Source organism: Sceloporus occidentalis, unplaced genomic scaffold (genome assembly GCF_023333645.1).
Source record: "Sceloporus occidentalis isolate IW3139 unplaced genomic scaffold, rSceOcc1.0.p SCAF_14, whole genome shotgun sequence".
Classification (NCBI taxonomy): domain Eukaryota; kingdom Metazoa; phylum Chordata; class Lepidosauria; order Squamata; family Phrynosomatidae; genus Sceloporus; species Sceloporus occidentalis.
Window position 1 is genome coordinate 5,839,098 of NW_028316994.1, and position 23,573 is coordinate 5,862,670.

At 42.6% G+C, this 23,573-nt stretch overlaps 1 protein-coding gene across 9 annotated transcripts in view; it reads right to left on the reverse strand.

Moving 5' to 3' along the window:
• Positions 1 to 658: 658 nt before the first annotated feature.
• Positions 659 to 23,573, reverse strand: part of PPP1R12C (protein phosphatase 1 regulatory subunit 12C) — a 46,623-nt gene continuing 23,708 nt past the window's right edge. For 2 of the 9 annotated variants that reach the window (XM_089480818.1, XM_089480826.1), the window contains 18 exons: positions 22,449 to 22,537; positions 20,942 to 21,084; positions 20,757 to 20,851; positions 19,319 to 19,441; positions 14,897 to 15,085; positions 12,274 to 12,369; positions 11,361 to 11,455; positions 9,824 to 9,931; positions 8,967 to 9,057; positions 7,567 to 7,710; positions 6,786 to 6,876; positions 6,350 to 6,471; positions 6,112 to 6,170; positions 5,578 to 5,686; positions 5,347 to 5,451; positions 4,264 to 4,314; positions 3,314 to 3,364; positions 659 to 3,163 (listed from right to left, as the gene is read on the reverse strand). In XM_089480818.1, the coding sequence (XP_089336944.1) occupies positions 3,077 to 3,163; positions 3,314 to 3,364; positions 4,264 to 4,314; positions 5,347 to 5,451; positions 5,578 to 5,686; positions 6,112 to 6,170; positions 6,350 to 6,471; positions 6,786 to 6,876; positions 7,567 to 7,710; positions 8,967 to 9,057; positions 9,824 to 9,931; positions 11,361 to 11,455; positions 12,274 to 12,369; positions 14,897 to 15,085; positions 19,319 to 19,441; positions 20,757 to 20,851; positions 20,942 to 21,084; positions 22,449 to 22,537 (1,848 nt within the window). In that variant the 3' untranslated portion in view covers positions 659 to 3,076. Of the gene's footprint in view, positions 3,164 to 3,313; positions 3,365 to 4,263; positions 4,315 to 4,526; positions 4,609 to 5,346; positions 5,452 to 5,577; positions 5,687 to 6,111; positions 6,171 to 6,349; positions 6,472 to 6,785; positions 6,877 to 7,566; positions 7,711 to 8,966; positions 9,058 to 9,823; positions 9,932 to 11,360; positions 11,456 to 12,273; positions 12,370 to 14,896; positions 15,086 to 19,318; positions 19,442 to 20,756; positions 20,852 to 20,941; positions 21,085 to 22,448; positions 22,538 to 23,573 lie in introns of those variants that run through there. The other 7 variants (XM_089480819.1, XR_016272002.1, XM_089480820.1 and 4 more) reach the window with 7 other exon arrangements.

Genomic DNA, 23,573 nt, shown 5'->3' on the forward strand with positions numbered 1-23,573 from the left:
CGAGGGCTAGCTGGTGTTGTATGCTTTCAAGTTATTTCTGACTTATGGCTATCCTAAGGCAAACCTATCATGGAGTTTTCTTGGCAGGATTTGTTCAGGGGGGTTTGCTATTGCCTTCCCTTGAGGCTGAGAGACTGTGACTTGGTCAAGGTCACCCAGTGGGTTTCCTGGCTGAGCTGGGAATCGAACCCTGATCTCTAGAGTCCTAGTCCAACACTCAAACCACTATGCCATGCTGGCTCTCTCCAGCTGGCATAACCAACATGAACTGCTCCTAGGGCTTGAGGTTCATAGCTAAGTCTCCTGTGTTTTCTGAAACTAGAAAAGGGGGTTAGTTGTCCTCAGTTTCTCTTTAAAGAGTTCAAGCTTTGACATTTACAGGATTGCTAAAACTGGTTTTCTTCCTGTCAATTCTAATACATTTGGCGATCTATATCCAAAGATTCTTTATCCACAGATTCAACTATCTATGGCTTCAAAATATTCTAAAAATATATAGATTCTAAAAGTAAAACTTGATATTGCTATTTTATTTAAAGAACATCAGTTTAGTATGTCATGTTTCCCCCCGCCCCCCCCGACACACATTAGTCCAGCTCAAATCTTCTAGTCAAACAGGAGTTCACAGCATAGGAAGAAATAAGCATAGTCAAGGACCAATTTTTCATCGTTTTTAATTATAGTCAAACACGGTACTTTCAATTCCCTGTTCTTTAAAACAAATGCAGCTGAGCTGCTGAATAAACAAGTACAATATAGAGACTTCTTTGGAAAAAAAATACTCATGCGATATTGCACATTTAGGTTTTTCTGCATTTTTTCTTGTTTTTGTTGGCGATGCAGCCATATAGAAAATATTTCTGTTATGTACAGATATGTTTGGGAGGGGAATTCATGGACCAAGGCAGGTGGAGGGAAGGAAGGGGGGTGGGATTAAAGGGAGAACAGGGTAGAAAGGAAGGGGGCTATTTATTTTGGCAGAGGAATCTTGGCTCATGATAGCGCAGGAAAAACACACACACACAGACAGGATTTTCAGGGTAGTACTTTGGACCCGTTTCTCTTGGAATTACTTCTAGCCCTCAGTTTTAACATTGAAAATATTTGATTGTGTGCGTGCAGGAAGAGGAATGCAGGAGAGCCATGAAGCTAGAACCTCATGTATCCTCAAGGAAAGTGATGGAGTCCAGGAAGAGGTCAAGGAGGCAAAGCTCCCAGAGGAAGAGGAGTGGAATGTAGAAGGCTGGCAACTAGGGCAATGTCAAATGTGGATGCTGGATATGGCCTGTGTTATCCATGCTGGATACCTATAGTTTGGGCAACCTCACAGCTGGACTGGGCACTGTCCAGAAAGTATAGAGAGAAAAAACCTGTTACTTTTGGGCTTGACCTTATGCCTGATTGAGGTGAGAAAACAATGGAAACAGTCTTTTGAGTCTGGCCTAAGTTTGGACATTCAAGGGTCTGAGAAGGGAGTAGGCCAAACTCATTATCTAAACAACAGGAGGCTGAGGAAAGTGAATAACAGGAGATAGTCAACTGCCTTAGTGTAAAAATACAGGGAAAGGAGCAACTGTAACAATGCCCCCACTTCCATCTTCGCTCAACCCAACTATGGCACTTTGCTCTCTTCTCAACAATGAATACTATTCTGGCTGTCATATAATGCCCCTCCCACCCCCAGCATTCATATGTCTCTTTGATTCTAGGCAACCAAAGGACAGACAATCCCACAGATGATTTAAAAAGCAAAATAACAGTTACATTGCATTTCCCTCTGAGTAAACCCATTCATGGCCTCAGAATAGACTGTGGCTAAAATGTCTCATACAATCACATTTCTCCCCACCCCCATTTACCTGTTCTAAGCTGCTTGCTCAAGTTTCCAGGTCACAGGCCAATTGCCAGCCTAGATTGTCTACAACAGGGGTACATAACCTCTCTTCTGCATGTGCTAACAGCTAGAAGTCACATGCACAAAATGCAATACTATCTCAATACAAAAGCTTACATTCCTCTGCACACATCTCAGAACATTCCCATCCCCATGTCATTTCCATCGAGATTGTGGTTTACCCAGTGGTTTACTTTAGCAGCATGTAGAGAGTGAACTGGGAAGCCAGAGAACAGCATTTCTACCACTACTGCCCTGTCCCTACAGCACAGTTGATCAGTTATGCTACAGAGAAAAGTGGGTGAATTCCCACCACATTTTGGGGCCACATGAGGTGCAGCCACAGACTACAAGTAATGCTCCTCTCTGCTACTAGGTGCTCTCTGCTTACTAAAGGCCACCTTCCATCCTACAACATTTGAATCTGCTGCCCTCTGGCAGCATTTATGCAATTACCAATGAATTAAACCCTTGTCACTCTGTGAGGTGATGCTTGAATTGAATCCAGATATCCTCCCTCCCTCCCTCCAACCCCATGGATGACCAGTGTTGATACAATGCTGTTCTTGGGTGACAAGGTTCAAATGTTTAGCCTAAGCAATTATAAGCAGTGCCCATTCTCCATTAGGCTGTAAACCCTGTAGGCCAGGCTGGCCTCCCTTTAACCCTACTCTGCCCACAACCTCAAACAGTCTGGCCTTTTGCTTCCAAGTTGTAATAGAACTCAGCTGTTTCATCTTCCCTACTCCCAGAAAAACTGGATTGTGGCCACTCCACTCCTACAAGCCTCCAGAAAAAAATGGCTCCTGTCATCCCCACTGCCTTTGTTCACTGAAGGAAAAGCAATAAGCAAATAACATCACTTTAAGGAAGCCACAAAATAAATACTGTCTCTGGAGAGGAGGAAATAAAAGAAAAAAGGGAGGAAGAAAAAGAGGACGTGCAAGACATTGTTTCTGTTGACAAACTTGGCCTTTTCTGTAAAATTAATGATTGGTGGGCTTCTGATTGGCTGAGGCTTGGAAAAGCCCAAATCTGGAGTGTTTTGGTGGCGATAGGAACTTGGCTGTCCCTCTCCTCATGTATTTCTCCTGTCCCCATTGAGGACCTGGTACACAAGTGGGAGGGGTGCAGAATAAGGCCCCAATCTTTGAAAGAATCAAGGGGCCGTGGCAGCAGTGGTCACTTGGAGAGCTTGCTGATAACGCGGATAAGAGCGGCATTTTCATCTTTGAGACGCTGGTTGTCAGCCTTCAAATCTGAAAGAGCCTGTGAGACAGAAGGCAAATACAAAACCTCAGTGAATCTGGTACAAGCCTTAGTTCCTACATTCCATGAACAGACTAAAACTATCCCACTCTCATTTAAAGCAGCCCTCAGACAGAGACCCTAGAACTTACTGAACCAGGTGGGAATTACCTTCAACTCTTCCTCCAGCTCTGCCGCTTTCCTCTCCAAAGCTCGGCGTTCCTGGTGGGGAGGACACAGCAAAGAATGAGAGTGAGGCAAGAAAAGGAGAGGAAAAGCTATTCTAGAAGTGTGCTTATGCCATACTAATAAAACACATCACAGAAGAGAAGTATGCTGACTTCAGTCTTGTGTGGCTTAAAATTGCTACAGCCCACCCATACATGTAAATTTAAAAAATGAGTGCTGAATCAGGAATCCATCATTGGTAAGGCTTAAAAAGGCCGAAAGCAAATGCCGAGGACCTGGGAGGAGGGGAAAATATCCTCAAAACCCTGATTTGTCATTTAGGACATATTTCAGTTCTCCCCCTGCCATCTTGTGCAGATATCAAATGGCTTTTTTTAAAAAAAGAAAGAAGGAATCAGCCTTTTGGTCACTTCTGGTTCCTAGAAATACTACTGCAGACTTGGTGCCAGGGTATGTGTGTGTGTGTGGTGTAGCTTTTAAATGGCAAGTCCTCCTGAGGCTTCTGGTGCCATTTTGGCCTTTCATGAAGCCCATCTTCTATTTGGCATATGAAGGAGTCTGGGGAATCTGCACTAAGGGTCCTGGTGGGCTGTAAGATCCACTTTGTCCATGCCTGGAATGAAGTGTACTGCACCTACATTCCCGCTTAGTAATATAAGTAACAACTTGCTACAGAAAACTCATTTAATTTATCAATCTTTGCAAGAATTTTGATAATGAACAGTTGCTACAAGGTCCAGTTCCAGACCTCCATTCACCTACCTGTAATATAGGACAAAAAGTTTAAGACAACCCCAGCCAGCCCCCACAGAGCAACACAGGGGACCTCATGGATCCAGCAAGTGATGTCTAAAGAATCTTACAGTGTAAGTTTTATTAAGCAGCAGCATCTGGAAAAGGGAAGGAAAATAGTAGTGGAAAGAGGTACTTACAAATCTCTCCAGTTCAAGGAGAGCTGGCCGCTCAGCAAAACGCTCTTGCCTCTGTGGGTAAACAACACACAATACATAACATGAGAGCCACATTGAAGGCAAACTAAGGGGTAGAAAAGTACTTATATTTGGAAAGGTATTTCTCAGTTGGTGTGCCAATACAGAAAAGGCCCTATTGGTGGCTGCTTACCTGGGTACTGAAGGCAAGAACTGTTCTAAGTATGTTTTCTGCTGAAGACCATAACACTAGAGGACAAACTTACGGAAGAAGTCCAGATATCCTGCTCTCAAGCCAGTAAGCATTTATATCATGCATGTCAAAGTGCTCCATATCGCAGCCATCTTCTGAAAATCCCCAGAAGATAAGTCAACACTGCAGAAGGAGGGGCTGGGCCACAAGAAGAAACTAAGGCTTGCCTCAGACTACCTAGTGTCTGGATGTCTTATTGTTACATGTCTTATTATTGAGTTGAGATCTGAAACGTTAACTTCGGGATAGCTAACAGCTCACACTCTTAGCCATTAAGCTATACCAGTTCACATTCAATATCTTAGCAGACACAAGTCAGCCCTAGATATAAAATGTATCACATTTATTACAGATGTGTCTTCTCTCTCTTTGCCACATCAGTCATGTCTGCATATCAAGTTATCCATATTTATGTTAGCAATGTCTCAATGCGTTAACCCTGAATTATTTTGCAGATAACTGCAATTGAAATGAAATGAAATTCTTTATTACAGCCAAAGACCAGCATGATAACTGCAATTTGTTTTCCCCACTTCTGGTCTGCCCCCCCCCCCCCCAACCTCTTTTGTCAGCTAATAGTGGGAGATGAAACCAGCCAAGGACAAGTCACAGTTTAATCAAGTCCCACTAATAAGCCAACAAACCATGGCTTCTAATTATGGTTTGCTTATAAACCATGGATTTTTCAAAAGACAAAACAAAACAAAAACAAACAAACCATGATTTGTTTGCAGGGACAAATTGAAAATCAGCAACCTGCAGCCTGGCATACTATTGTGTATAAATCTACACTCTGTCCCCTAGTTCCTCAGAAGTGTCTGCCCTGCCCATACCTGAGTCACTCTTTCCAGCTCCAACTTGATCTGTGTCAGCTGCAGCTGTGCTTCTTGTAGTTGTTCCTTCAGTTTTTCATTCTCTATCGAGAGATCTTCATACAACTTAGGAAGACACAGAGGGAAAAATGAAAATAACACTGATATCACTAACAGCCACACACTATGCCAGTATCCCCTTGCAACAGTCTGTTGCCAAAGAAGAGATGTGTTCCAGCTTAAATCACTAACTTTCTTGTAATAGTGATCGGGTTCCTCTTTACAGCCCGATGAAGCGCTGTTCAGTCTCTGGCAGCTGTAAGGAGCTGTCCGGTTTGGTAGGAGGCTATTTAGATGTTCACTGAAAAGGACAAGGAAGCTAAAGTCATGGAAATCATACACCTATGGTTACTTACACTTGGCAATTCAGGTAGGAGATATATAAAGATTTAATAGTAGGCTCAAAGAGAAACCATGAGGACAGGGTGTGTTAACAAAAAAATATTACTGGACTTCGCACTGTTGATTTTGAGTGCACAGTTAAGAAAAAGCTTCTTTGGAGATAGCATTTAATTCTTTTGTCACCTGGCAGATCAACTGCCAGCCAAGAAGGAACTCATGAATCCATAATGGTGAACCCTCTGAACAAATCTTGCCAAGAAAACCCTGAGATAGATTTGCCTTAGGGTTGCCATAAGTTGGAAGTGACCTGAAGGCACACAATAGCAGCAAACTGGTGCCTTCTCCACAGCCCAGCTTAAAATGCTGAATACCAAGGTGATCTACCTGCCATGTCCGGAGGGATCTTCATTGTTGACTTGCTCAACATCTTCATCATCCTCACCCTAGAAAAGGGGAAGAAGAAGCTGGAGTCTATGGGTTCCCCTAGAAGGTTTGCATAGATAATCTAGGTGCATCTATAAGACAGCTTCCAAGTTCTCCACAAGACTCCCTACTGATGCCTGAACCACTGTGCCTTCCATCCACCTCCAAAGCCCTCTGAAAAGCCTTCTTTCACATTCACCTCTGAGTTTCCGCCCAAGCCAGTGATGCGTCTCTCTCGACGGCCTTTTCTGCGGTCCCGAATAGCCAATCTGTTCCGGAGGTCCGAATCTGCCTCTGAGTTGGTCTCATCAGCTTCTGAGCCTACAGGACACAGTAATATGTGAAGTTTACTTCAGGTCCCCTTTCACTTAGTTCAGACTTCCATGTATTTTAATTGGCACAGTATCAACAATGTTGCTTGGAAGACACCTAGTAAGAAGGTTAAGAGTTCCTTAGAGCATCATTGCATCAAACTTATTAAAGTAAAAATAAATTTGATCTAAATAATAAAAGTGTTACAGGAGGTTGCAGTTATACAGAAGTTACTATAAGCCCAAAAATTAAAAACAATCAAACAGCAAAAAGAAAGCAGAGACAAAGAAAAGTACAAAATATCACTTGAATAAAGTTGTTACCCTTTCTGGGCTGCGAATTCACCACTAATGGAGTCACAGTATAAACTGAAGAACTGTCTGAACTAGGGAGCCGGAATCTTCTAGAAGAATCCTGAAAAGGGTTTTGAGGCACAGTTAGGGAGAAAAACAATGGATACTGACACAGGTTTATTTATTAAATTTATATGCCAGCTGATTGGAAAATGCCCTCTTACATTTTATGATGATAAAAATCCAAGAAAAGCAATCAAACAATAATAGAACCAAGTTCAGTATTAAAATATCAAAGTATTAAAAAATAAAATTGAACTGACAACAACAACAAATTACAAGATTAAATGCTTTCTGGAAGCATAGTATTCACATGTATATAATTAGGACATCATTCAAATCCTCACAGGTTAAAGAAAGTGGGCAAGCGTCTTGTAAAGGGCCAACTACAACTTGGAATGTTTGAAAAGAATTGGACGATGCATGCCGTTCCACAATGAGATGTGCAAAAATAGAACAGACTCTCAGCCCAAACACTAATAGCTGCACACAAAAAAATTATACTTTGTAGGCTAGAGGACAGATACATCTCCTTCTTCCCTGCATCATAACAACAAATACTGCTTAGCCTGACATAAACCACCTAACCCCGTTCTTTTGGATGTACTTTTTATTTTACTTGTACAAGGTCTTAGGACTTGTATCCTAAGACCATCAAGCTTTGTATCATGGCAACAGTTCTCTCTATGCCATCCACAAGTTCTGGCAGGGATGAAAAGCCTAAATCCCACCCAGCTCTAGTTTCTGCAACCTCTACCGTAGTCTCCTGGGACTGCTGCTCTCCATCTTTGTCATGCTTCTCATCCTCCTTGCTTCGCTGCTCTGATGCAGTTTTGGAATCCCCGGTCCGCCCCATGGTCTTCTCAGCCTCTTTTAGATCTGTGAGGGTAACACCCTTGAAACATTGGGGGGGGGGGGGGGGAAGAAGAGAGATGAAAAATTTGTAAAACAGAGAAGCACAGTGACACCTAAAGGTTCTTGTTGGCACTACAGGCTTAGCTCAATTAACAAAGTACCATCACTGCTCCCTCCAAGTCCATAGATTTTTTTTATCCATGGATTCAAGCATCTAGATTGAAAATATTCCAAAAAATATAAATTCCAAAAATCAAACCTTGATTTTGTTGTTTTTATATAAAGGAGACCATTTTACTATGCCACTGTATTTAATGGGACTTGAGCATACACAGATTTTGATATCCATGTTGGGTCCTGGAACCAAACCCTGGCAGATATCAAGGCCCCACTGTAGATGAGTTTTCAAGCATTAATTCTTTTACAGAAACAGAGGCAGAAATAATATGGAAGCAACAAGGATAAGTTCTTGTACAACAAAAAAGAAAAGCAGGTTAATATGTTTCAGCAAACATTTTATTCAAAACTAACAGACTGTGTAATGACCTGCCTGAAGAGATTCGATAAATGAATACAATGTCTGAATTTAAAAGAGTATCAAAGATCAGTTTCTTCCAGCAGGCTTATCCAGATGATTTTTAAATTGCGAATTTTAAATGATGAATTTTAATGTGGATTGTTTTAGTATATGTAGATTTTATTTGTCCTTTTAAACTGATGTGTATTTTAAGTGATGTAGCTTGTTAACTGTTATTGTTCCTTGCACTGATCTATGGGGAGAGGCGGGTAAGGAATTAATGGCCTGTTACAGACTGCCAAAATAAAGCTGCTTCGGGTCTCTTTGGAGGTATGCTGTTTAAATGATGCATGCACCCTAAGAATCCGGAAGCTGCACCAAAGCTGCACTCCAGTGCTTAGGAATGGAGTCTGGCTTTGGCGCGACCTCCGGACTCTTAGGACCCATGCGTCATTTAAATAGCATACCTCCAAAGAGACCCGAAGCAGCTTTATTTTGGCAGTCTGTAACAGGCCAATATTCTATTAAAAGACTCTGTAAAAGGTGCTTCTTAGTCGGAGGCTTTGGTAATTGAGGTATGCCTTGTACTGCTGGTGCACAGCAGACCACTTTCCAAATCTCCAAGATCAGCAAAATAAAAAATAAAAGAAAGAAAGAAATAGAAAAGAAATGAAAAAAGGGATGTCAGCATCACTTTATGCTGTATTTCTGCCTCCCATCTTGTTTGGCATCACCTTTGAGCCTGAACCATGGGAACTCACTCTCCTGTGCTAGCTTACCTGTGTGGATCGTCTAGACTGTCTCATGAGTCTGGAACGGGCCTTCCTCTGAGATTCTGACTCTTCATCTCGCACTGGCGTCTGGTACGACCTGGCAGACGAAGAAACAGGTGGTTGGATTACATTTAAAGGATGCCACTGATGCCCTCCTTAGCTTTTGTGAGGGATTACTGCCAAACATCTTGCCACAGCTTGTTGCTTCAGTGTTGGAAAGAAACCTCTCCCTAATGGTCAGGCATATGCCTCTACCTCTCTGACAGCTTAATTCCGCTCTTCTTCACCACATAAAGCCTTCTTCCTAAGCCAGTCAAGACTGAAGAAGCATAGTTGGTGCTTGTGGAACAAAATGGCTGTACTCCTGTCACCCTGTTCTCACACTGATGCCCTCCACTGCTTCACTCTGTCTAACCTGGCAGGGAAAGAGACTGGCCTAAACAATACACTGAAACATGATAAAAGCCACTGGTACTAGAAGTGGCTGGAAGTTGCTACAGAATAATGAGTCTGAGAGTTAACAGAAATACAAGTTCATAGAAATCTGAAACACAGAAACTAAGAATTAGGCAGTGGCTACAGCAACACCTCTCTTTTGATACCCAGAGCTATACAGGTGGCCCTCTGTATCCACAGATTTTTTTATCCACGGATTCAAGCATCCACAACTTGAAAATATTGAAAAAAACATAAAAATTCCAAAAAGCAAATCTTGATTTTGCCATTTTATATAAAGGACACTGGAGCCAAATCCCAGTGGATATCAAGGGCCCACTGTACTCTGTATTTGACTCATGATGCCTTGTATTGCAATTGTCAACTGCTTTCTTGCCCTGACTATCCCTGGCCCCACCAACCCTCACCTTCGGCGATCCCGGGGATCCAAGCTAGAGCTGATGGCAGTGGAAGAGAGGGACTGGTGTGGGGCAAGGGCTGTATCTATCTTCATCTGAAGGCCACCTTCTAAGTTTCTGTGGGAAATGAGCAAGGAAAGGAAAGAGAGAAAACGAGAAAGAAAGAGACAGCACGCGCAAGAGGGTGTGTTTAGTGAGCCTCCCCCCCCCTCTGATAAAACTTTCAGAAAACATCAGCACTCCAACTCCTGGCTAGCCAGAATGTAGACTTTTAATTTGAAGCCCTCCCAAATTGGTATGCTAACTGTCTTTCCTCCTTTCTGCCTGCATGAGTTCTAATCAACAACCCCCCCCCCCCGCCCCCAATCCAGCTTCATGAGCAAAACCTATCACTCTGCCATAATTTACTTTAGGCCTTTTGTCTCTAATATTTTCACTAGCTGTTACCTTTTAAAAGTATATACATCATGTCTGATGTACAAATTATTCTATCCTTTTCTTTAAAAAAATGTATGTTCTTCTCAATCCTGCAAGGCAAGTGTAATTACACTTTCTTATGGGAACAGAACAGAAAAGGAAAGGAAGTAACATTCTGAAAACAATCCATCTTATTATTAAGCAGGGGTATGAATCTAGCATTGCCTAGTTATACCTGCTTGCCTCTTCCATTCATTATGTTTTCACTAATTACTTAAAGGAAAGAGTTATTTAAAATATTTAAGTAAATTAAGTGCTCTTAATGCACTTTGCCATTTCTTTAATAGGGCAGGATAGCATTGTCAGCTTCAAATTATAGATGGCTGAAAAGAAATCAGTATTTATGACTTGCTTACGATCACCAACAACATTCGTATCTATCTTGGAAAGCTGAACTGGATACAGTGGAATCATACCTCACATTCTTAAACCCCAACAATATATGTGGATATGATAGGAAAGACAGGCAACAGGCTTTCTACACTTCCTTCCTAACTATATAACTCCACAGTTGTTTCATTCCACCTAATTGCAGTTTCTGTCTCCAAAAACAAACAAACAAACAAAATTAAAACCAACAAGCCCTGGCTCCTCCAGCCTAACCAGAGATATTCCCAGGTACCGAAAGGGGGGGGGGGGCAGGAATGATGATCACCTGTGGCCCACCAAAGGTTGCTTAGCTGCAGCTGCCATCATCCTTAGCCAGAATGGTTGATAGTTGGAAATAACAGGAGTTGGGAGTCCATCAACATGTTGGAGGGCCACAAGTTAAGATATGCCAACTTTAACCTACTGGTTCCCACTACTCAACAACACCAAGTAATATTAGAATATAGCCTGTATTCTCAGCAAAATCTTGAAGCTTCACTACCAACAGAAACCAGATGTTCCATACATATGATCATGAGTTGAGTGTAGATTGGTTGTAAGGATAACAAGGAGCAGGAAAAACAATTCCTCAAATGATCCCAGTTGAACCAGGTGATCTTTGTGGCTGAATAAGGAGACAAACCCAAGCCTGACATTCTACTGCTACACCACTTTGGCTCACCAGTGGCAGATTACTCACGCTCTCCGGGGATCTCTGTGGGGCTCTGTGTCTGGGAGGGCAAATATCCGCCGAGTGGGTGTTGGGGTTACCCGGGCCAGGAGTGGCTCTTTGCTCTGTTAAAAGGAAACAGAAGAACGAAGTAAAAATCTGAATGTGACTGATGCTGGGACATTCATGCACAGTGTGGCCAGGAGGGGGAGCTGCTCAGAGGCCAGCTGGAGACCTGGGAAGTATTTTGCTTTTCATTCAGTGCTACAGCAGGTCCAGTATAAGAATGGAGGCCTTGAGCGTGTCTCTTGGTTGATAACAATGGCACTACTCTACCACAGGCTCTGATACTTAGTACTTCTATCAATGTTTACCTACACAAAGAGAGCTTGTAGCACCTTTGAGACTAAGTGAAAGAAAGCAATGGCAGCACAAGGTTTCATAAACTTAAGTCTACCTCCTTAGATGCATTCCAAATACATCTAAGGAAGGTGACTTCAATCTACAAAAGCTCATGCTGCCAACTTCTTTCTTTCAGTTAGTCTGGAAAGTGCTACAAGACCTCTCCCGATACTACAGACTAATACAATCATATCTTTGAATTATACCTACACACAGTAGCTCATAGAATCTTAAGAGTTGGAAGAGACCACACGGGCTGCCCAGTCCAACACAGCAAAGTCAAAGAAAATCTAAGAAACAACGTAGCCAGAGCAAAGGATGTAAGTAAGAGGAAAACCAAGCAGAAAGACTGGACAAGAGGACATTCAAGTTAGGTCTTTTGGACAAATTTAGGTCTTTTGGACTTTCTTGCCAATATAGTTCCCCTCCCACAAAACCCGGACAGCTCTCAAGCTAAATTCCACACATCTAAACCTCCAAACATAACAAGCTAGCAAGCAAACTAAGCAAGCCACACCCTCTGATGGGCAGAGGCTCCTACCGGGTCACCAGCTGGCTCAGAAGCTGCACTCCTATTGGCTAACCCTGGGCCAATGGGATTCTTGTTCCACTTCCGTAAGAGTTCCCGGATGTCTTGCTGCAGGTATATGGACAGTGGCAAGATTGGGGTTGGGGGACAGGGAGGAAGGAGAGAGAAAGAAAAGAGGGGAAAGCAGAGACAGTCTTGTGGTGAAACCAATGCTTGCCACCCGCAATGGAGTGAGACAGCCCACAATATAACAGCTTCCACTCCAGTCTGGGAAAGCAAATGAGCTGAGATGGAAAACATAGCGATAAGAGGAAACACAGACAAAAAAGCTGTTATACCAAAATCTTAGGAGATGCTACTAAGGCCCAGCACTGCTTCCTCTCCTTCCTCAGCTCCTATTTCAGCAATGCTATCACCAGGCTTGGTGACACACTATGCGAGGCGGGGGCTGCCCTCCCCTCCCCTCTCCCTGCCTTGCTCACCTGCCGCCTTGCCATCCCCTTGGCTCTTCCCCCAGGGAGAGAGCTAGGCCGGTGATGAAGCCATGAGGGGCACACTCACCTTTTTGCCACTGCCTCAGCCCTCTCCCTGGGAATGGAGCCAGGCCAGCAACAAAGCCACAAGGGGCATGCTCACTTCTCCATCGCAGTAGGTGGAGGGCCCCATTGGGTGTCACCCCTCCTCTTGGATGTCACCTGCTACAGTTTGCACCCCCACACTCTCCCAGTTATGTCACTGCCCTAGCCAGTGGTTTTGCTCAGCTCTGCCCCAACATTCCCCTCTTTACATTACAACACACTTAAGGCTCCAGAGATGCTAAGGCAGACGGTTGTAGCAGTAGCAGTGTGGCAGAACCACCTGGACCTTCTCATAGAAACTCCCTCATCAGTTCACAGCTATTAGGCTTCACAAAGGAGTTTCTGTAGCTAAAAGTAGGCCTTGGAACTTGTGCAGAGGTTGTTCTCATCATTATAGTCCACACAGCTTTCGGATCAAGAGGTTTAGCTTACCGGCAGGCCTTCTTAAGCTTTGGAAGTTATAATACAATCCTAAAGGCTCTAAAATTACTGCTTAAGGCATGATGATGATCGTGAGGAACCTGTGGCCCTCCACATGTTGGTTGACTCTTAACTCTCATAAGCTCCAGATAGAGTGGCTAATGACACAGATGCTGTGAACACTAGTCCAGCAACACAGAAAAAGGCCAAATATTTCCCATCTCAGTACTAAAGTCATTCACATACTATGCCAATTTATTCAAATGAAGTAGAAATGAGCCTATGATGCTGCTTTACACTGAATCTGGCTATTAGTCTGTGCAGCCCAAGTGAGCAAAGAGCAGCCCCAGAGCCACATAAGGCCCCACATGGCTGCTACTGCCACCTCCAACTCCTCTTTTTGGCAAATAAAAAGGGTGAATTCCCTCTCTTGGAAACCCTAAAGAAATGGTGATTCATCCTTTAAATAGGTCACAGCCCCCCCTCTGCACTTTAAAACAAATAATTGTGGATTTTCAGCTTCCAGCCAATTCTAGGGTTTGGAGTGGGTGGGATGGCAAGGCATTTTTGACTGTGTTGCTTTTATCTCCCATGGACAAAAAATTGGCCGCTGGAGTTGTCAAAGATGTCCATCCTTATCAAATCACTATTATCTCCTCTTTACTGTCAAGAGGCTCTCTTAAAATAAGTGACCATTACCACCCCTGTTACAGGAATCCCTTTTCCAGGAAGAAATGCCAAGGACAGAACCTGGGAGTCTTTGCATGCAATCTACAATAAAGTAGCTTGCTGTGGCCACTCTGTTTAAGTTTGCTTCACAAACCTATATTCTGCTTTCTGCAAACTATGGGTAGTGACAGGCCCCTTTGCTCCGTGAGCTCTCATTGTCCAATTGATTCCAAGATCTTTCCAGGCACCCTCCATCTGTTTTAAGGATTACTGGCACAGTAGCTGAAAGTCTGCTCAGAAAAAAAAACCTGGACAAGAAAGGGCTTGATGCTGAATTTCACCCTTAAGTGTAATTGTAAAATGACTGGACTGCAATGTTGGCTTCTCGCAAAGGCTATGCAGCAATCAAAAATGCAGACCTAAAATAGCTTCAGGCCAGGATACCTGAAGGACTGCCTTCTCTCTATGAACCAGCATGTGCATGGAGTTGCCTGCTGATGACCTGATCAGAAAGGGTCAGAAATGCCCCCAATAAATACCCCCTTCATTCTGGCCTTCTCTGCCACTTCAGGCATTAAGTTAAGTCTTCTCCTGCTTTCCCAAGATCTAATCTGAAATGACTTTATTATTATCAGCTGCTGTCCTGTTGTGCTGTTTCAATTATTTGTGGATTTTTCCTTTGATCTCATTGGGGTCTGATTCAAATCTGTTTCAGTTTTTTCCTGTTTTAACATCGCAAGAGGAGACACCTAGAAAATCAACTGCTAGACAAAGGTGGGAATTTAAAATGAAACAAATCGTCATATATGAGCTGTTTGAGCCTCATCACACTGCTCCTTTAGTAACATTGTGGGCTCCATCTTTTGTCCCAATACAACATTACCATGCTGAATCTAGATGCCCCAAATAGATTTTTGCTCTGCATGTTTTGGCTTGTCTCAGTCAATGTTGGCTCCACCTGGGCTTACCTTTTCTTCTGTATCAAGCCGGGGACTTGATGCTGAGCGCTTGATGCCACTGCCCTGCTTGGCAGCCCCATCATCCAGCTTGGCATCCTGCAACACCCCAAAACTGCTCGTCTTACGTAGGCTCTGTCTCCAGATGGCAGGCGCTGCTGCATCCTCTGGTTCCATGGTACGGCTGGAGCCTCCAGAGAACTGTAGGGGAAAGGGAGGAAGGGGAGGAAAAAGAGACAGACACAGAGGGAATGGGGAGAAGGGGAGTCAGGATGGATGAAGGGAATTTTAACTTGGAGCCACGGAGTTGGAACAAAGAAGAGGGATAACCAGACAGGGCTATGCAGGGGAGTTGAGACCTGCACCCAGTAAATGACGTATCCTTAGATAGCAAACAAACTAGAAAGTACTGTCAGACCTCAGATACTTTAAGAAGAGGACTAGAGTGAGATACACAGTTCTTTAGAGTCTCCTGATTCAACAAGATAAAAAGGGTCAAAGTAGGGTATGTCGGAAGACAACCTGGCATCCTCCAGATCTTGCCTGACAAAGAAAGAATGTCTATGAACAGAGCATGGGCAGGATTACAGGGACAAGCAGTCCTATCTGTATAGCCAACTTAAAAAAGAACCACACCTTGAAGAGCTGTCTGTATGGAGACAGGGCTCCCAGTTTCTACTTTCTGGAGCAATGCTAAGTTTCCTAAAATGAAAGTTGCTGTAGCATAATCATCTGAATTCATAATTATCTGAATTCAAGCTGCCCAAAAGCTACATCCCAACTGTTTGGAGGCTGTGACAGATTCTTCTGCATATTCTCAGAGGCACCTGACTGCTACTTCACATGTTATAGGCTCAAGTCTTGGCATAAAAGTATGTTCCAGGGGTGAACTCTGTGTTGAGTGAAAAGAACTGGTATTGAAGCCACTTTCAAGATAGTTTTCTACATTTTACTTGGGAGGATTTTTTATAGTCAGTAGGGAAAATGTTGGAGAATATTTCTCTCCTGCATAATTATGCATTTACAACACAAATTAGAAAGAAACCTGAGATTCCCAAAGTTTTACCAGGTGCAGTTTAGACACCTCTTTTGAACCAAAGGTAAAATCACAGCCATGGAGAAAAATAAAGATTGTAAATAGCAGGGATGCAATAGTGCTGGAGTTCAGCTTTCCATCTCTCTCTGGTCCAGTGCTTCTTCAAAACAAGGATGCTCTCCTCCCACCTATTCCCTTCCCTCCCCCTAACTCCTTGCCAATATGACATTCCAAAGCAAAGCAGTGTTATGCAGAGCTATTGAGATTTACATTGAGCATCCTAGCAGCGGCATTCCAAAATTTTGTCAAAACAGAGGTCATGCCAGGTAACCAGAGCCTGAAAAGCTGCCTCTTCAAAACTGGAAGCTTCTCATCACAGGAAGCTGCACAGCTTCAAGAGGTTTGTGTCAGCTTCCCCAGCCAAACATGTTCATCTAGAAAGCCCTCTCAGTAACCCATCCTACATCATATTCTTCACAGGAAACCATTGCTTTGGTCAGCATGCTCCTCTTTAAGATGCTTACAAATGTACAAAGAACTACAAACACAAGCAAGTTCTGCCATTCACTTTACCGAGATTCCACTCTCTGCTTAAAGCCAGTGATCATCATAATCATCATCATCATCTTTATTTATTCCCATTTTCTCAAACACTGGGACTCAAGGTGGTTTACTACTTAAAATAAGCACATTGTAGCTAAAACATTTACAAAAATGCAATATAAAAATGGAATTAAATTAATAAAACTAAAAACATCTTAAAATGTGCAATTAAAAGGTTACAAAGCAGTCTAAAAGCAGTACAATTAAAACTAGAGAGCCAGTATGGTGTAGTAATTTTGAACACTGCACTATAACCCTAGGGGCTCGGGTTTGAATCCCTGATTAGCTATGGAAATCCATTGGGTGACCTTTGGCAAGTCTCCACCACAGAGGTTGGCAAAGGCAAACTTCCTCTTAACAAATCTTGCCAAGCAAACCATGTGATAGGGTTGCCATAAGTCGGAAAAGTCTTGGAGGCACACAACAACAAAAAACAAAACTATATGATATACTCTTAAAAGCATTTTCTTTAACAATAGTCAGTTCTCAAAAGCCAGTTGCAATAAAAAAAGTTTTGCCTGCCAACAGGAGGACAGCAAGAAGGGGGTAATTCTGGCCTTGCTAGGAAGGAAGCTCTAGCTCTACCTAGGGGTAGCCATTTGAATTGCCTTTAATTCTATCTATAGACTAATTCTATTTTAATTTCTTTATGTCTTAATCATGTGGAACTTTATCTGTACTTGTATTAACTGTGTAAGCCTCCTGGAGTCCCAAGGCTTGGAAAAAAGTAAGGTAGATATGTGTGTCTCTCTGTGTGTAAAACGAATACAATAATCCCACCAGATACACAAATAATTTAAACTATCAGAAGTCCCTTGGAAACCCCACTAACTCCTATTCCTTAATCTGGTAGCCTTAAGGTTAAATGAAGGGAACTGTTGTTTTTCCAGATGTTTTGGGCTACAATTTCCATCAGTTTCATCCAGCAGAATCAATTGTTAGGGACCTTGGGAACTGAAGTCCAAAAGATTTAGAAGGACAAAGACTCCTCATCTCTGCTTTAAGCCACAAGCAGTTAAATAAATCTATCCTTCTGCCCAAATGCAAGTGCTCTCATATGCATTGAAAAACTCAAAACCAAACCACAGAATATCCCATGGCTGCACTAATAGGGAACTACAAAACACTGGGGGCCCTCCAGAATCAGAATAACTGCCTGTTTGCTACAGCATCCCTATTTTACCCAGTGGCCAAACAGATGATTTGTTACTATCATCCGGAAATATAACAGCTGGGACTGAAAGTGTCAGAGGTTGCTGTCAACATCAGAAAGGTGATCAGATCAGAAAAATAGACCAGGTTGGGTGAGTGGGCAAAATCTGACTAGTCAGCTTGACAAATCAGCCTTCCTCACCTGGGTCCCTTCCAGACCGTGTGTTGCACTACAATTCCCATCAGCAGCCACCATGACCACTGAGAGATATACTCATCTACACATCATTTGAAAGGCTACCAGAAGCTGTGATGAGAAGTCAAATATATCACCTGGAAGAGACCAGGTTGAGAAAGGTCAAAAAATACAAAAAAATACAAAAAAAAAAAAAAGGTAACTGTACTGGTCCACGAAAACAAAGGAAAACCTGAATAAGAATATTCAGGCAATATCTTTATTCTGGCCAATCAGAATTCCACAAAAGTAGCGCAACCTTTCAGATGCTTTGAAACTCTTCATCAGGCCAATTGGTTTGAAAAAGTAGTTTGGGGTTGGAGTGGAGCAGAAGAAGCATGGAAAATGTGGCTGTGTGTTTCAGCAATGAAACACATTTATTATTATTTATGTATTTAAAGCATTTGTTTATGGCCTTTCACCAGGGCTCCCAAGATGATGTACAATGAACAAAAATGTTCAAAACATTAGAACATGACTGAGAACAATTTAAAACAAATAAAAACTTCTCTTTAAAAATAGCTCTAGAACATTCAATTTAAAAAATAAATAAAAATAGCCACAACAGCCAGCTAAGTGCAGTAATCTGTAGTTAAACTCAGCCCCAAAATGAAAATTGCTCTATTGTTGATATTTGGCCACTCAGAGGAGATACTCCAACCCTGTTACACAACCTAATATAATCATAAACTTTACTTATTTAAGGCCAGTGTGTATTTCACCTAAGTCAAAAGACATATTTCTGAAATGTAGCCAACTTTGTGTTTTCAGAGATGGGAACTTAGCATTTACCATCCTGTAGTGCATTATTAGGTGTGATCTACTACTTTCACAAGGGACTACATTCTTCACCTAGGGACTGAGTTTAATTGCGGATCTCATAGCTGAAATGCCTAGCCAGATTAAGATTACTATGCTTCTTCTCCTCCAACATCCCCCTTACTTTTCCCAATCACCCAATTTAATGAAGAGTTCTGTTGTATTTAAAATCCCACATACTTTCATGAAATTTTAGTTGATCTTAAAGGTACTGGCCATCTGTGGATTTTAAACTCAAAGCAACACATCCAGTAATAAAATAATATGTTTCAGACAAAAACATTTTAGGCTCTCAGACTTACTAGGCCATTAATGGGTGTGAGGGGGGTGGGAGTAAATAAATGCACACCCACAAGCACATATTCTTTCTCCCTTTTTCATATCTGCATGAGAAACTCACAGTAGTTTTTTGTGGGTTTTTCAGGCTATGTGGCCATGTTTTAGAAGAGTTTATTGCTCAGAGAATTCTCTGAAGATGCCAGGCACAGATGCTGGCGAAACGTCAGGAATAAACTCTCCTAGAACATAGCCACATAGCCCCAAAAAAACTATGGATGCCAGCCATGAAAGCCTTTGACTCCAAACTCACAGTAGCTTTTTGTCCTCTCTGGGGCACCAGAATGATCCCCGTTTTGCGTAAGCTTTGTCTCCACATGGAAGGCCCCAGTGGGCTGGGGATGGGCAGCACAGGGGTGATGAAGGCAAACTGCGGCTATGGTGGGATGGGTGGGTTGAGACAGAAAGCAAGGAGGAGTCAGCAATCAATGAAAGGCACAGGTGGAAATGTGAAAAAAGGAGGGGAAAAGATAGAAACAAAACAAAAGTCCAAAGTATTTCACACAACAGAAATGACATGCAGTGGAAAGGATGGCCAGCTAGGCATCAAGATGGAGTTAGAAAATGTGTGTGATTAAGGCCCAGTCACCTTGGCCAGTTTTGAGGCCTCTGCACCGTGTGCCATCTCAGACTCACTTATGTCAGTAACCCAAAGGAGGAGAAAGGTCAACCAGGCCACACCCAGGACAGCTAAGAGCAACAACTGGTGAATCAAGCATGCAAGATGAAGGTACTGGGTGTGTTAAGAACAAGTTATAAAGAAGAAATTGGCAAGTGTTGTGTGGCAAAGAGGAAGGTTTGTGCAAGGATCTGTGAAAAGCTGGTGGAGAGAAGGAGGAGAGAGAAAAGACAACACCTCTCAACTGAAGCTTCTCCTTACATGATAATCTTGGAACAATGTTTCATGCCTTGCCTTGCCTTTCCCACTTCTAAAGAAATAGGAGTCCTGGCTCCCAGGACACATAGTTGCTTCAGTTCCAAAAGTAGCAGTCCCCATTCCACTTCCTCCCAAGACAACCTTCTGCCAAATAGCTAGAGCTGGGATTGACTGCAATTGACAGGCTAGTCCTGCAACAGTAAGGAATGGGAATTAGGTAGTAGTATGTTCAGACGGTTGAATAGATTGCACACTTCAGATTACAGTTGGGAATACAGTTTATAAATGCTCAGTCACATTTTTTAAAAAAATAATTCCATGTAAACAGAAGAACTAGCCCCTCACTGAGAAAAGTGTTAGCCTTGCCTGCTTCCTACTGGGCTAGTTTTCTACCTGTAGGGAGTTTTGCAGAAAGCAGTTTAAAACGTAATTCCTCCATACATAATCTGAAAAGATGTAGCCTAGTGTATCACCTCATTCCACAGTGCATATAAACCTAGCATCATGAGATGGCAGGGAAAATCTAGATACGCCACAGGCATAAACAAGAATGAAAAATGTGTCTGTGACCATTCCTTAAAAATGATGAAATGCTTTTTGCCTCTACTCTCAAACTCTGACAAAGCCTGATCTGAAAGAATATGCAGAGTTTGTATTTCAACGGGAGGCCAGTAACTGTAGTTGTTTCACTCAGACCTAACCTGTGAAAGGGAACTGGTATAAATAGAGGTAGAGATCTATGCTTCCATCTGCTTTCCCTCTGTACCTCCAGACAACCAAGGAATAGTGCTAGAGTGGATAAGCAAAACCTTACCTTCTGCCCTGTAGGACTGGGGGATAGAGGGGTGACAGGGGTCACGGAGACTCCATTCACTGCACCGCTGTCTGTTGCAGGAATGGCCTTCACTTCTGTAGGCAACAGGAAGCAATTACCATCTCTTGACCACCTTACGGTTTGGAACTAATATGGGCCATTTCCCACTGTGTAGCTATGCCCACCATTGGAACCTGGAGTTTCCTCTCCCTCTGAGGCTGAACTGGTCTCCTCCTCGCCAACAGCAATGGTCCCCAAGGTCTTACGTTCTTTCGATTGGTCCTGAACAGAGATCTTCTCCTTGCTGCTCATGCGACACACAGAGCTCCTAGAAGAGACACATTAAGGCAGAAGATGATGTAAAAAGGCAGCTCTACTGGAATAATAACCTTGGGTAAAATATAACAATTATCTGTTATACAATCAATTACCAAGGCCAGGCCAGTGGGTGAGGGCAGTGAAAAATTGCAAACAGAGGAAAAACGGTCTGTCTGGATTACCACTGTTTACCTTTTTCTCACTAGGTTCAGTATGTTGAGATTGGTACAGTGGGCCCTTGGTATCCACTGGGGTTTGGCTCCAGGACTCCCCATGGATACCAAAATCAGTGGATGCTCAAGTTCCATTAAATACAGTGGCATAGTAAAATGGTGCGCGTTATGTAAAATGGCAAAATCAAGGTTTGCTTTTTGGAATTTATATTTTAAAAAATATATTCAAGCCATGGATGCAAAATCTGTGGATAAGGAGGGCCATTGTAGAAGCTGTAGATTAATTACATGGATCTCATTTAGTATGTTCTGTTAAACTAGCTTAGGACTGTACAAACCTCATGACAGTCAGCCCATGCATGATATGTTTTTTAGGTTGTATAAATGGCTGCAGAGCTGCTGTAATGCTACAATGTGTTCTTCAAACAATTTGTGAGTGTTCTTGCAATTTTACTTTCAGACTGTTTAAGATGCTGTCAGACAATCTCAGTTTAAGGACTTCTTTACAAAAGTCCAATTCTATACAGACCATACCAGTAATGGAGCAAAACAAACACATTTATAACTCAAAGCATGATGGGAAGGACAGGATGTAAACACCTCTCTTGTAGTTCATATCTTTAAACTGTATGTATAGTGGAAGCATATGAGCTAGTACAGTATCTTTAGATTTGTGCATGTATAAGCTGTCACATAGCTTGCTTAAAAATCTGGGGCTGCTTCAGCAATATGCCATAGCGATGTATCTAACCAACACAATTTTATGCAAGCAAACGGCTGGTTTTGACTGAGAGGAATATTTCTATTCCTGCTAATCTCTGTGGGATGATGGATACTTGTAATTTGCATGGGCTTGACATCTAACCACAAACAGCTGGGCTGTCCAACCTGCCATCTGCAATTTGTAACTGTAAACATTTCTGTAGCAAACTAGCTTGTCAAACTTGCTGCACACCAAATAAAGACTCCTCTCCAAACTTGTTTCGCAACCTGCACTTGACAGAGAAGAGGGGGGGGGGGGTAGTGTGTGTGTGTGTATCTGGTTTCCTACTACTGAACCTAATGCACATGATGTATCCTAGATTAAGAGTCAAGCCTTTTGTTTCTCTTTGGAAATTATTGTCAGTATCTGAAAAAACGGGGACTGGAGAATGAGGTACCTGAAAATGGGGAATCTAATAACTACACCGTCCCCACTCACCTTCGGTGCTTGCTTGTGTAAGATGGGGGCAGTTCCAAGCTGGTGTCAATTACAGCTTGCCTCAGGTGTGCTTCTTTCTTGCTGCGCAACTGATATTTATAGATATTGAGGGAGAGAAGAGACAAAAGATGGTCAAACTCTTTATCCTCCACCTCTGGACAAGGCAATGTCTGTACAAAGAAGAATTGATTTTGCCAAGGCAACTGGGATGAATGATCCCTGCGCCCTTCACAATATTGTCTAAAGCTGAAAACAACAGCAACACGAGAAATTGAAAGGGCCCTGAGAAAAGATTGTGTTAGTGCTGAGTTTAAGGGGGTCATAAGCTGTTTGGAAAGATAGGCACAGACATGCCCACTATCGGCATTTAAATTGTTTCAGCATTGCCCCCCCCCCCCAAAAAAAGCAGAATATTTGCACAGTGTCTTACAATGCTGGTAAGCAGAGGGTTTTTGTATGCGTAATGGAAGACAGGCAGGCATAATGGAAGACAGCTAGAGCAAAATCCTATCTACTTCAACCTCTCCTTTTGCCCAGTGGCCAGAGAGCTATTTCTGAAAAGTCTACAAACAGGGCACAAAGACAATAGTCTCCTCTCACCCCCAGATGCTGATATTCAGTGAGATACTGTTTCCGAACATGGATGTGGCAGCGCATAGACATCTTGTCCTGGAGCCACTGGTCTGAAGAAGGAAAAACCAAAAACCAAACCAAAGACCCCCTCTATCCACTTTGCTCATGCCACATGTGATTCTATAAATATGATGTTATGCTGTACTTTCAAGTCACCTCTGACAACCCTAAGGTAACCCTATCACAGGATTCTTTTGACAAGTTTAGTTCAGAGGGGATTTGCCTTTACCTTCCTCTAATGCTGAGAGAGTGTGAGTAGCCCGTGTGTTTCCATGGCTGGGCAGGGATTCAAACCCTGCTTTCCACACTACACTATAATACTCTGTGCATATACCATCCCTTGCTATTAAAGAGTTCCCAGCACTTTAGAGGTAAATGCCTCTTTTAAATCCAGAGTTGGCTGTTTCTTCTTTCTTTAAGGGTCACAGTCTAAGTGTGGCTTACTCAAACTGGTTCCCACGGAAAAAAAAATCTGAGAGTCAAATAAGAAGA